We start from the raw sequence: 13,876 nt of genomic DNA, 5'->3' as shown, positions 1-13,876 counted from the left end.
ACATAAACCCAAAAACATTTTGAAACATGCATTTGAAATAACAAGGCGCGAGTAGTTTCAAGAAGATGTTTATTTTTTTTCAACAACACCGTTTTGAGAAAGGATCTCAACACGAGGTTTGATGGAACATGCCTATATCAATCTTGTATTTTTTTTTAAAAAGGATCGGACGGGTACTCTTTTGCATTTTTCACTTCGTAAATTTTGTACATGTGTAGTTTGAATTTCAACACAAAAAGACGAAAAATGAGTAAAAAAATTCAAAACGAGATTTTACCAAATAAAGTCACATTATTCTAGAATAATCATTAATAAAGGAAACAAAATATTGAAAACAGGTTTAGATATAAATGGACTAGGACCCCAAACATCATAATGGTCTAACTCAAACGAAGAAGAGGCACGATTACTGATTCTATGGCTTGAAGATGATGCTTAGTAAACTGACAAGACTTGCAATATAAAAATGTTAAGTTTAAAAATTGAGGATGAAATTTCTTTAAAGAATGGAGTGAGGGATGATCTAATCGATAATGTTCTCCATGAAAGAAAGAAAGAAAAAGTGATAATTCTAGTGCAAGCAACAGTTTCTGGTTCTTGGGTATCAAAGATACAAAGACCATTAGACTCATGTCATTTACTAATAATCTTCTTTGTCAAGAGATCCTAAAACAAACAATAACAAGAAAAAGATAAGACACAACAATTAATGGTACGTGTAAGTTTACTAACCGACACTAAATTAAAAGATAATTATGGTAAGCTCAAAACACATGACAAAATAAGAGATGGGATAGGATTTGCAGCGTCAGAGCCAATAAAATTGGATGATTAATGGATAAGATTTAAAATGAGAAAAAAGATTGGGAGAATCAGTCATGTGATCTATAGCATCATAATCAATAACCCATTTTGATGATGTGAAAACAAGACCTGTATTGGGTTTATCTGACTAAAAAAGGGTAGAGATCACTCGAGTATTTTAAAACATATGTTATCATGTAGAAATCCGTAGAGAATGTATTTCACTTGTTTTTCGTTTCATCAATAGAGAGGGTTATATGTAGATATATACAACTAATAAACCTAAATTAGGTAACGTAATTTATATATATATATATATATATTACATTAATACAATATAAATTAACCTATAAATATAAATTAGCCTAGGAATTAGGTTAGGAATCTACCTAAGAATCATTAGCAAATCTGTAACATGTTGAATGCAGAACTCTGGTTGCATGTTTTATAGAATCAAAATTTATATAAAAATAAAATACCTTGCATATGTTTGTAACATGATAAAATACATGAGCATGATACAAGTACACAAATTGCCCATGTCTACTTCAGGGAAAGGGATAAGAAGTTCATGGAGTTCAACTCAGCAAAAAGAAAAAGTACAGTAAGTTTCGACATCTGCGCTGCACGATCGATGAGGGCATGATTAAGGATCAAGAAGCAAGAAACTAACCTACAACTAGAATTTCTGCTTAGCTGAACAGGCTACTTCCCTGATGCTACCCTCTCAATGCGAGTGAAAACAATGGCATATTTAGATGCAACATCAGGACAGTAGCTTTAATTTCGCAGGTGTGCACCAGCAAGTCCAGCATCTTTCACTAGCTGCTCAGTCAAAGCTGAAAGCCTGGCCACTCCTGTTTTAACTTCAGTCAAACATTCGTCGTTCTTGATCATGCTGATCATAGGATCGGAACCACATTGAAAGAAGATACTGGCATCAGAATCGGCCTCAACACTTGTGCTAGCTTTAACCAAAAGTTCATGGCTCACTTCAGCCAGTTTTTTAAGAGCGCTTGTGGCAGCTTCAACTTCCAGTTGAGCTGCCTCGAGTTGCAGCTTCTCAATGGCCAAATCACCAATACTTTTCTCCCCAATTCTCTCTTGTGCCAAAGCATAAAGCTTCTTCATATCATTGGCATCTTCAATCATTTCTTCCCTCAGCCCTTTTAGTTCTTTTTCTCTGGCTTCCAACCTCCCAAGAACTGTTTTGAGCTCCTCATCTTTTATTGTGAGAGCCCTCTGTGCAGCAAGAACTTCCATTTCTTTTTCTTTTAAGGTCTCTTTAGTGAATTTGAGTTCAGTTTCAAGCTGTTTTTTCTGCAATCTGGAATCATTAGAAGGTCTATCTACCAGCTGATGCATTAACTCATGGTCAATATCATCAACAGGCCTCAACGCATTATTATCTTCATCCTTATCAGAGGTGACTAGTCTGCTTGTGAGTTCTGCAATTCGTTCTATCACAGTTTCAGCTTGAGAGAACTTCATCTTAGTATCATTCAACTCATCTTGCACTCTCAGAACATATTCGTCTTTCTCCTTCAATATAGCAGTCGCTTGAATGAGCTGATTTTCTTTACAGCTCATAAGCATCTTCAGCTCTCCAATCTCCTGATTTAGTTGTTCTAACTTCTTTTTGGAATAGGAGAGTTCCTGGTCCTTCTCCTCCAAGATAAGCTGAAGAGAAGCTTGCTCAGATTTCAGGTGCTGGATTTCAAGTTTAGCCCCCGCCAACTCTGTTTCTTTATTTTGCAAAACATTGCTCATTTCACCAAACTCAGCATTCTTCTGCTCTAACTGCTGTCGAAGAAAAGAGGCATCCTGGACAGCCTGCTGAAGTGAAGATTTCTCTTTCTTGAGTTCCTCCTGTAACTCTTCTATTAGTTCCCTTTCCACATATAAATCCCGTTCAAGATCCTTATTCCGAGCCTCTACAACCCTAAGCTTCACTCTTTCACTCTCTACTTCTATCTGGGCATTTTTCAAACTTTCCATGTATGATGCAACACTTCTCCTCTGTTCTTCAAGCTCTTCAAGTTGCCTTTTCAGTAACTGTTCTTGTTGTTCCATTTGCTGTCTCGAAGATGCCAGAGATTTCTGAGAAGAAACCAACTCGGACCTAACATCAGAAAGTAGTTGCTTCACTCTGGTGAAATCTTTAAAGGTTCCATTAGCTTCTCCCATGTGCTTAGATGCTTCTTGTGCGAGTTTCTTCAGTTCTTCTTGGGCTAATAACCATTCCATGGTCTGCTGTTGCAATCTAGCCTCAGCAATTTTTAGCTTCTCTTCTTCAAGTTTCCTAAGACTCACGGAAGTTTCTAACTGCTCTTCTTTCTCCCGAATTGCTTCTCGGAGTTCTCGAAGCTCGATTTCTTGTTTCTTCACAACTTCGTTGGCTTCATTCAGGAGCTGAGACTTTGATGCAAGTTCAGAACGGATCTTCTCAGCTTCCTCACTCTTCTTTGCCAGTTCATGCCTCATTTTATCAATTTCATCTTCTTTTGCAGACAGTGCAGATTGTGCAACACCGACCTCCTGATCTCGTTCTTTGAGTTGAAGCTTCAAATCTTCTATCTGGCTGGCTCGTGAAGCAAATGCAAGATTTGCCTGCTTCAGCTGCTCTTCCAGATTTTCATGCTTAGAAGATGCAGCAGCGATTTCTTTCTCCCGTTGCTCCAACTCATCCTTTGCACGGGTTAACTCGCTTTGCTCCAACACAACCATTTTCTCGGCATCCTGCAGATCATCTTCCTTCTGCTTCAACGCCGTCAAAGCAGCAAGCAGATCAGACTCCAGAGTCTGAAGGTCGAGACCAACATGAAAATCCCCGAGCGGTTCACCATCTCTGCTCATGCCTTGTTCGAGTTTCTGGGTCTGTGCAAACAACCTCTCGAGAAGAACTTTTGCAGTTTCAGATGCCCCGCTGTCATTGATGCTAGACTTGTTATTTAACACAGATTTGACAATAAGAAAGGAATGACCTTTCCCTGTTGATACTGCCACAAAAGGTAGCGTTTTCGGTTTCCAACGGCGCCTTAGTGAAGATAACTGCACAAAAACATTATTAAACTATAAATAACTATCCATTCACTAGGAAAACAGTAATTAGGGATAACTTTAAAAAAAAAAATACGAGTCTGAATCCCAATATTTTACACAATATATACAAGCATAAATCATATAACAAAATATTGGATATATATTAGTATAAAATAAAATGATATATTTAAATATACAATACTACCGCATTGAAGTGGTTAGGAATTTGTAAGCAGAAAGATAAGCAATACAAGATCAAAAATAAAATAGATAACATACAAGAGACGAGATTTAACGTGGTTTGGCCTAGTCTATCTCAACGGATGAGGAACAAATAATCTCATATAAACGAAGAGATAATGAAGACTACAAATGCATAAAATTCCCTATATCTCACAAACTCGGTGTATATCTACCACAAAGCCTGATGCATGGCAACCCACTCTTCCAATGTCACTACAGGATTATCTCAAATAACATAGGCTCTAATAGTTGCAAGGATCAAAACAAGGATTAACAAGAATCCTTACTACTAAATAAACTTAATCAAAAAATAATCTTCAACCACTAGAATTATAATAAAACCTAATAAGAATGTTAAGTATATTAGGATCGGTATCCCTGCAAATATTAAATCTGATATCCGAATCTGCAAAATTATCAATGCCCCAATATCAAAATCTGCCAAACCAATGATACATCCATTATTTTTCTTTTACTATCCATTAAACATAGATCTAGAACGGCTTTGTTTTCATGAAATCCAGAAAATGATTGCCATGGTTCCCTTCTGCTAAATTTATCCACTTCACTGTATACTTTCTAAAGAATTTTCATTCTCTCTTGCACAAAAGAAGCATGAATTAAAGTCGGAAAAAATTTAAAACAGTGGATTCAAGAACCCCAGCTACAAAATAAACGTACCATCCAGCATGTAGATTCCAGAAGACTAAAAGGCGATAAGTAAAACAAACAAAATAATAGGAAAAATCCAAGAAATAAGGGAAAGAATACCTCACGGGAACGAAGAGGAAAGTTAGCTGGAAGATGAGGGCGAAGCGCAGCAGCGAAGCCCATGTTTTTAGGTATTCAGCAAAGCGCACATCCCCTAATCTCTTCTAATTTACTCCAACAAAAACCATCCCTTTAATCTCTTTTATTAAGTAAATAGCCGACCTTCGATTTTGAAGAAATATACCAAGTTTCAAGCTCAAATGAAACGTTGCTTGAAGATGAGGCAAGGGTTTCAATAAAGAGAAGAAGAAGAAGAGCTTACTTGAGCAGAGGCAGAATCCAGATTTCTATGCCACTCGCTGCCTACAAAAATAAACAAAATGAAAATGAAATTTGAGATGGCCTACGTGCAAGGTGGGGGGGTGAGGGGTGAGTAATCGCATGCGTCTGATACTAACGGGTGAAATTTGGAAATACTTGAAAGATGTCTGCGAAGGTGACACGTGTAACGTTTTGGACCAGGGGAAGCACCACATTGTGTAGCTCTAGACAACAACACATGTAATTATCTGAATGGATTCAAAAACAAATTAAGACAATAATAATAAAATGTCGTCAATATTTATCCAATTTTCAATTCTGTTTTTAATTTTTTATAATTTAAATACTTTTAAATAATTTATTTTTTAATGTTCAAAGAGAACTATTAGGATGTAGTTGAAAATATAAGCAAATTGATTTATAATTTTATTTTTTTTAAATAAAAATCATTATTTAATGATAAGAGATAAAATTAACAAATCTATATACAAATCATTTATTATTATTGTGATAATTCATTGAATAATTTTTTTTAAATATATTTCTATATAAACTATTTTTCATTAATATCAAAATTTAATATTTATTGATTTTAAACTCGTGTGTGTCATCTTACATATTAATTAATGTTAAGATCATTCATTAATATATTATTTTGTGACAGCTGCTTTTTAAAATGTTTTTTTGGTTGGGTTGTGGGTGAAAGCAAGAGAGAGAGAGAGACAAGAAAACGAAGAATACAGGAAATTAGAGGATAAATTAAAATAATTACGTTTTTGTTTTATTATAAAAAAAATGTATAAAGTATTATCAATTTAAATAAAATTATCTTCATAGTAATTAGGTCTAGTGGAATTGTTTTTAAATTTAATATATATAATTATTAATTTTATACAAACTTCACATACTCCTACACACACATATGTATGTATGTATGTATATATATATATACCATTTTATTAATCTTATGAATCGAATCTTGAACTGAAGTAAGCACAAGGGATGTGACAAATTCTTGACCATAGACTGCAAATGGCAATGCTTTCCTTTTTCTAAGATGAGTGACCTCATACTTTGTTGTATGGAACGAGGCTTTTTCATTTTTATGTGAACCACATTGTTCCATTTATTTGTTAGGGGGAGAAAAAGAGGTGTCCACTCTCCTACAACCCACCAAGATTTTTTAAGAAAATGTGTGGAAGGAAGAGAATGAAAGGGACAAAGAGGGCACAAGAACAAGAAAAAGAATTAAAAAATGGATATAGATTCAAATATACATCTTCATTGTATACTTCATTTAAAAAAAAAAAAAAGAGTTACTACATGTGAATTTTTAGTTAGTTTATATATTCAAAAGCTAATTTAATTAATTTAGAATTAAAGTGAATAATAAACAGGTTTAGTTTTATTTTAAAACTAAGAGTTTTATGGCAGACATCTCCCATGGTTAGAGGAACACATATCATACACCGATGCTTTTGCTTTCATATTTCTATTTATTCAAGTAGATAAAAAGAAACAGAATACATGGGTTTCATAAAAGGGCATCTTCTCAGCATCACAGATACATATGTAAACCGCAAAACTCACAACTACATATTGTTAAGATCATGCATTAAAAGCAGCATGGATTGCGTACCGGGAACTGTAATGGAGATCATACTCTATTCCGATAACCCCATTTCATCTCTTTAAGATCTGTTTAACTCCTCATTATTCTTCGACATGATATCATATTCGAATTCGCATCTATTCCGTAGTTGAGAATTTACTTGCTTTCTTAATTTCGCATTGTCGGTGAAAATGTCTGCTATGATCTTCCTTAACTCATCATCTATTCTGCAATCATAGTGGCTGTCGTGTTTGTGTACATTATTGACATCCTCGATGATGGTGGCATCTTCCTTTGCTAACAGTTGCACCTAAGTCATATTGTGCAGGGAAAAAATTAGTAACGGCAAAGGGTCAGGGAAGATGAGATAATGAAAGAGTGGAAAATTATATTAAAAGTTACCAGAAACCTGGGTGGGGAAGAGATAACGAGAGAGAGAAAATTTGGAATCCATTTATGGTTTACACTTACGAAGTGAGAAGGCTTTGATTTCTATCTAAAGATTTCCAATATAAATGAATATTGAATATTTAAGGATCGACTCAAACGATGCAAGTTTTCCCAATGTTGAAAATAGCCAAAAAACAAGGTACCTCTGCAAGTAGGAGAGTGATTTTATCATCAGATGTGGTCAACAAATCCAATGCTTCTTCGATTAAGGAAGAATCTTTGATCAAATTTTCATCATCATCTGTGGACAAACTGACATTGCACTCAAGAAGGCTATTGTGAAGAAGCCGACATTGATTTAGCAGGTTTTCCCTAGCAGTCTTTACATGTTTGCTGGTTTGTCTTTCGTGTTCTAGTTGTACCTGCAAACTCCAATGACTAAATCTGTTAACAATTATTTGCTTTGACCACACCTACGTCCCTGTGTGCGCAGTGGCAAGGAGGGGGAGATTGTTGAATGTATAGAGAAGAAAACAAATGCTTTGGCACACAAAATTACCTCAACATCAGATATTTTCAATAGTGATTGACCAACCTCCTGCTTCAGTTGTTTTTCGGATTTCCTAAGAGACTTCACCTCTTTAACAAGAAGTTTAATATCTGCTTTTGATTTAGTCTCTAGCTCTTCATATTGCTTTGAGATAATGTTCAGCTGCTCCTTAGTAGCATTTAACTCTTGCAACATTGCATCTTTCTCCTCAGTGGCAAAACGGTCACTTGTCTCCGTTATTTGCATCTCATCCTGTCTCACGTCATTTTTATTAGTGAATCCTAAAACATCTGCAAGTATATTTTACTTTCAGGGGCAGAAATTGCCTCAAACATGAATGCTAGGCACTCTGAACAGATTTGCAATGCTTGTCCAAGGGGAAGCAATGGAAGTTAACTTTCCTAAAGCATTTCTAAGGCAACTGTTGAAATCAAGTTCTATAACATTCCTACCCGAAGATTAGTTTGGCTTTATCCTGTGGTATGAGGGAGAGGCAGAGGGTTGGAGATAGACTTTTAATGGAAGTAAGAGTTTAAAGACATACAATCACCAATTTTAAGCAATTCCACTACATGCATGGCTTTATCAGGCCAAGTTCATCATTTACCTTAATTGACCAATATCCAGTGGTGGAACTTCACCTTGGCCCCCGCCAATTATTTTTTTAAGAATTAATTAATATTAAATATATACTTATTTTTTAAAAAAATAAATAAAGAAAAATATTTTAACCCTGCTATAATAAATTCCTAGTTCTGCCCCTGCCAATATCTGCACAAAGCATCAATATCATGCATGTGCACTTGTGTGGCAATTATAAAGAAGAATATATTTTAAGGTTAAAAGGGGGTTAAATGCTTTACCTGTTTAGGATTCGACTTCAACTCCATTTCCAATGATTTACGCCGAAGTTCTTCCATTTCCCACTGCATTTGAGTAAACCTTTCTCTTTCAATCAGGATAGCTTGCTGCAGGTTTTCTCTACTTTTCTGTTTGGTGCTTTCAAGTTCCACTTCCAAATCGTTAACCTGAAAACCTCCAATATGTTAATTCTACGTCAAAATCGCTAATACTTCACTAAGAATAAATCTCATTCAACCTCTCTGCAATATAAAGCAATCTAAGATAATAAAAAAAAAACATTTGAAAACAGAACGAAATGCTACGAAGGATTCTGGTCAAAATTTGTTGGAATGGAAACAGATCTGCACTTGATCCAAAAGAGAAATAGAAAATGCAGAACTGAAATATACATTAAAAAAAGGCTAACCATAAAAAAAATTCCTCTCTTGCACATTTTTCATCTGTATGTAGATTGAAAGAAACCGGAAACCAATATAGTGCAATATAAAAAATCAGCTTTAAAAATATTAAATGTCTCTGCAAATAGTCCCAAATACTGAAAATATCTCAAATGTATTCAGGCTAAAGTAATTATATTATGATAACTTTCAAATTTGCTCAGAAACCATATTGAACTGCTTCTACAAACCTTTGTTGTAAGATAACCCTTCACTGCTATTTCTTGATTTAGTCTTGCTATCAGATCCTCCATGTCAGTTTTTGCAGTGCCTAGTCTCTGCTGCATTGTCAAAAGAACCCTGTTCAACTTCTGACGCTGATCCAATGGAAGAAATATTTGTGTACCACCAGAAAACAGCGAATCCAGGTTTCCATGAGTAACCATGGTGCTTGAAACTTTGGAAGTTCCAGGAAGGTCGACAGATGAATTTGGAATTCTAGAGTTTCCCATATCACTACCTCGCAAAGAAATTATATCACTCCCAACACTTTCAGTTGATAGCTTTTGAGCATGACCAACCATCTTAGCTGGCTCTGGATCCGAAAAGAGTTCCAGTCCATTACCGCCAAGAAATGAAGCTCTAGAGCCATTTCCATTATAAGTTTCTATCTCCGTAGTATTATTGATGTTTCTGCTGTGTGTTGTATGCCTAGGAAAATCTTCTAGCTGCTCCAAAATTGTTTGTCCCATAACTAGTCCCTCATCAATGTTGGACATACCCTTCACAAATTTTTCTATTGAACCTGACAAATCTTCATCCAAAGGAAGATCTCCGAAACCAATGTCAGAGTAGTCATCTCTCCCTAACCTAGGTGACCCAAGTTCAGAAGTCTCATAAGCAGTATCGCTACCGTAATCTGATGTTATTGATGAACCAGCAACATGGAATGTGTTTGAACTGGTAGGAACGCCATTTGATAAAACTGTATTATGCCCAGCAACATTCGGTTCTGGGGAGCATTCATTTTCCTCTTGGAATGCTGAAAAGTATATGTAACATGTAAAAATCCAAGGTGATCATAAAAATAATCTCGATCATGGATATAATACATATCTTCTAATAGACATCCACTATTACTTAGATTCTATTATATATAAACTTTTCCTGAAAAATTACAGAAGATAACTACATCTTAATGAAGTAGAATTGCACATACCAGATCTCGCAGCAGCTTCTAATTCAAGAAAAGAAGCCACTGTGACACTTCTTGACAAATCAATGTCAGATAACAGCTTTGTCATCCACTCCTCCAATGAACACCTTCTCTGCAACAAAGCTAAGACTTTTGAGGACATTAGTCACCCAGATAATAAACATGACAAACAATTAATCATAGGTTCCATTCCTTTTTCTTTGTCCTTTCCCAAACAGATAAAACGTCAATTAATTGCTACTGTTGCAATTTCATAAATCAGCTGCTTCAGTTATCTATAATGCCTAAGAAAAAGGTTCCACTTTTGAAATTCAATTTTTTTTTTTTTTGTTAAAGAACGGGTAACCTGTGGATTGAAAACTTCAATAGTGCTGATTACAAACTTCAGCATTCTTCAAATTATATCAGACAAATGAAAGAAAAGACCTTTATGGGTTTGAGTTTCAAATTATTCACTGTCAAATTAAAGAGGACACTTTGACATGCTTCAATCAATACAGCCTATAACAAAGAGATGTCACAATTTGCACAAACTGTTTCTAGGACAAAGTAACGTGAAAATGACCATAAAAACCAAGTTATGGGCTACAATGATCGAAGTTAGCTATTAAGGACCAATTGTATTAGCAACTATAAGAGGAAACAAAAAGGCTAGTACTGATCGTCAGAGAAGAAAACAAAGAGAACTGAAATTGATTTATCCCACATTTTCCGGATAATAAAGATAAATCTACAGCAGTTCTATACTTCTATTAAAACCATAAAAGGAAAAAAAATGAAAAACTTATTGCCTACCTCTTCCAGCAAAACCCTGCTTTTCATACGCAACAATCCCTTGGGTGGGGCAGGGGGGACACTTTTCTTCGGAAATGCTGCTTTTAGCTGTAGACAGAACTCAGAAGTCATTATTCAATAATAATATTTTAATCAGAATGAACATCATCTGTTTCCATATTTATGCTCAAGCAGTTATGTCACAACAATCAGCTTCAGTTACCTAACATTACAATATTACTAATATGGAGTTCTTGGTGCAACTAAAGCAAATTCCAGGACTTACTTCCGTAAATAGCTTCAAAAAATCATTAAATCTTCTCAATACTACAAGTGTACTCGTAACACTCTCTGGTGATTGTAACCCAATCTGTACCCTGTAAAACTGAACCCCTAAGAATGTTAACAGAGAACTGTGACAACTACTTTATTATGACTCAAATGCTACTATATCTATATGATTGATGATTAAACCAGAATGTCAATGTGTCAGTTCAAAAATTGAAATTAACTCCATAGTATAAATTTCCACAATAGAGACTTTAAGCTCCTTTAGATGTTGAACGTCTGAATTGTAATATAAGAATATGTTAGATATATTAGAATATTAAGAATAAAGGGTGCGGCAGAAATTTGTTTTATGAAAGAGAATTCAACACATATATCATTGGCATAGATAAACTGGATTACCACTACAGGATCTGAATCTCTCGATTTGGGAAGAACAACCCAAGAAGGTATTGCAACAGAGTAACTCCATCCTGTCCGAGGATCATGTGGCCAAACAGTTTCCTTCCCATTCTGCACGTAAATTTACAATGAGTTTGTGCTAAAATCAAGATTCAGTCAAAATTCTCCACAAGGCCGAAAGTTCAGAATCAGAACATAAAAGAAGGAAAATCCTTTTCTTTTAATGCTAAACAGAAACATAAACTGGCATCAATATGCTTCAAAATTAATCTTTATTTTAAGATGATGTCTAGATTCTTGATTGAGTTCTCATCACGCTTAAAAATACTAGAAAAAATCAGCTTAAAGTGCTTAAAAATCAATACAAATTCTTAAGAGCCATATCATGTGGTCTCATTTTGGAAATGAAATTTGGGAAGCAAAATAACCTAAAACTCTATTAAATTCGTGATTGAGTTCTTGGACCATCATGCTTAAACTGAGAATTGTAGTAAAATTAAGCTGAAAATGCTTAAAAATCAATTGGAGTATTGTAAATGCTAAAAACCACAATGACAAATTGGAAGCAAAATAACCTAAAATTCTAAATTTTACTAGATTATTGTATCAAAATGCTGGTTAAAAATACAAAACATAAAACCAATAAACGCACTGTCTTTTTCCATTTAAGATTAAGGTACTATCTAAGTTCCTAAAACAAGCTAGTAATCAAGTACAATCCATCTTTGCAAAACTGATCCTCTTTATTTTATTTTTCTTCGATCCACCATAAAGTCACTGAAAGCACTAATTTCAAGAACTAAACTCTAGAATCACCAAAAAATGAGAGCTAATTCAGATTCCAAAAACTAACTTCAAACAATAAAAACAGAAGGAAATAGAGATACAATTGAAGGCAAAGCTAACCCATTTACGAGGGGGGGGACTCCAATCCATCCCGAGAGGCAGTGGCGAAGTCCCATCGTGCCTGTGATTGGGCGGACTCCGTCTCTGCATCATCTATTTTCCTTTTTCCTTTTAATTATTCTTTACGAAAGCGATACGGATCTCTCTCGATCGGAATCGAAATTGAATATTAAAATCAAATGCAAAGAGCTTTAGGGTTTAATTCATTGGATCAGAGAGAGGGGGGAATGTAGACAAAGTAAAAAACTACAAAGCGTGTCGACAGGCGTAGGGCCTTGACGTCGTAATTTCAATTACCGGAGACCCATTTCGCCCTTTTTCGGGGTGAGCTAAAATGAGCCGTGAGCGTAGCGTGTGACCTGAACCTTGGTTTCTTCTTGGTCGTCTCTGCAAGTCCTAGATGCCGAAATTTCCATTTTCTCCTATTTATTTATTTTCATACTGTTATTTTTTTCACTTTAGGACACATGGAGTAAACGAAGAAATAACGGTCTTACCTTAATTTGCTTTAATATTCACGCCAACGACGGTGCTTACTAAGATAATTGGTAAAAAAAAAACATATATGCAAATATTCTAATTAGGCTACTTTTTTATGTCTCTCGTAATTAAGAAAATTGATCATTATAATTAAAAAATTGATTTATCTTGTTAAAAAAAATTCATAGCAGTTAATATAATTGATTTAATAACGAATTTAATTTTAAAAATTTATTATAAGTTTAAACTTCATTTACCTTTAAGAAAATTAAACTACAAAACTCTTTTTCTCCAAAACTGTTAATTACATTCGACTTGTCCTCTTATATAATAATAATTGAATCAAGATTTATTGATATTTTTAAAATATATATAATATAAAATTTTTATATGATATTATTTGTCTAGTATTAATAACTTTTATAAAATTTGTTATATGTGAATATATATAAATGATGCTCCCAAATTGAAAATATTTAAGCAAAATCAACTTAACATTGACAACAATGATGGAACATTACATTAGGCAGAGGTAATTGAACCAAAATGCCTAGTTATTTAACTTGAACAAAAACTCTACACAACAATGCCTAAAATCCCTAATAAAGATGTAATAACAAGGTGTTCAAGTCAGACAAAACCCTAAGATCCAACATGAAAAACGCACCATTTTGTTATGTTTTCGTCATCCAACTATTATTATTTTCAAAATTACACCTAAAGTTATTTTTTGTTTCATTTGGGTCACTCACTATTAAAATTAATAGAACTGTTGACGTGATATTTTAAAAAAAATAATGATGACTTGATATTACCTTACGGTCACACATCAACATCATTGATAATTTTTTTAAGGTGAGTGACCAAAATAAAACAAAAATGTAACTTTAAATAAA

General features: G+C 34.3%; 2 protein-coding genes and 1 long non-coding RNA gene across 8 annotated transcripts; 1 reads left to right on the top strand and 2 right to left on the bottom strand.

Moving 5' to 3' along the window:
- Positions 1 to 1,263: 1,263 nt before the first annotated feature.
- On the bottom strand, positions 1,264 to 5,142 carry LOC120197748 (myosin-3-like). Its single transcript, XM_039199161.1, has 2 exons — positions 4,861 to 5,142; positions 1,264 to 3,855 (listed from the first exon to the last, which is right to left on the bottom strand). The coding sequence occupies exons 1-2, from the start codon at positions 4,921 to 4,923 to the stop codon at positions 1,585 to 1,587; spliced, it is 2,334 nt and encodes a 777-aa protein (XP_039055092.1). The 5' UTR covers positions 4,924 to 5,142; the 3' UTR covers positions 1,264 to 1,584.
- Positions 5,143 to 6,449: 1,307 nt separating this feature from the next.
- LOC120197750 lies at positions 6,450 to 10,601 on the top strand. The gene is made up of 3 exons (XR_005523294.1): positions 6,450 to 6,461; positions 9,965 to 9,976; positions 10,467 to 10,601. It is a non-coding gene; the product is annotated as an uncharacterized LOC120197750 (long non-coding RNA).
- On the bottom strand, positions 6,644 to 12,858 carry LOC120197749 (PX domain-containing protein EREL1-like). 6 transcript variants are annotated; one of them, XM_039199165.1, is made up of 10 exons: positions 12,501 to 12,517; positions 11,595 to 11,705; positions 11,191 to 11,281; positions 10,926 to 11,012; positions 10,134 to 10,259; positions 9,166 to 9,956; positions 8,537 to 8,701; positions 7,683 to 7,937; positions 7,327 to 7,545; positions 6,644 to 7,043 (listed from the first exon to the last, which is right to left on the bottom strand). In XM_039199165.1, exons 5-10 carry the CDS (start codon positions 10,216 to 10,218, stop codon positions 6,813 to 6,815), a joined length of 1,746 nt encoding a protein of 581 aa, XP_039055096.1. In that variant the 5' UTR covers positions 10,219 to 10,259; positions 10,926 to 11,012; positions 11,191 to 11,281; positions 11,595 to 11,705; positions 12,501 to 12,517; the 3' UTR covers positions 6,644 to 6,812. The 6 variants fall into 6 exon arrangements, with proteins under 6 accessions (XP_039055096.1, XP_039055097.1, XP_039055095.1 ...); XM_039199166.1 differs by having other exon boundaries at positions 10,134 to 10,253; XM_039199164.1 differs by having other exon boundaries at positions 10,134 to 10,242.
- Between the last annotated feature and the right edge of the window lie 1,018 nt (positions 12,859 to 13,876).

This window comes from Hibiscus syriacus, unplaced genomic scaffold (genome assembly GCF_006381635.1).
Source record: "Hibiscus syriacus cultivar Baekdansim isolate YM2019G1 unplaced genomic scaffold, ASM638163v2 tig00117048_pilon, whole genome shotgun sequence".
Lineage (NCBI taxonomy): Eukaryota > Viridiplantae > Streptophyta > Magnoliopsida > Malvales > Malvaceae > Hibiscus > Hibiscus syriacus.
Note: the sequence above shows the minus strand (reverse complement) of the source record. Positions and strands in the feature narration are given on the sequence as shown.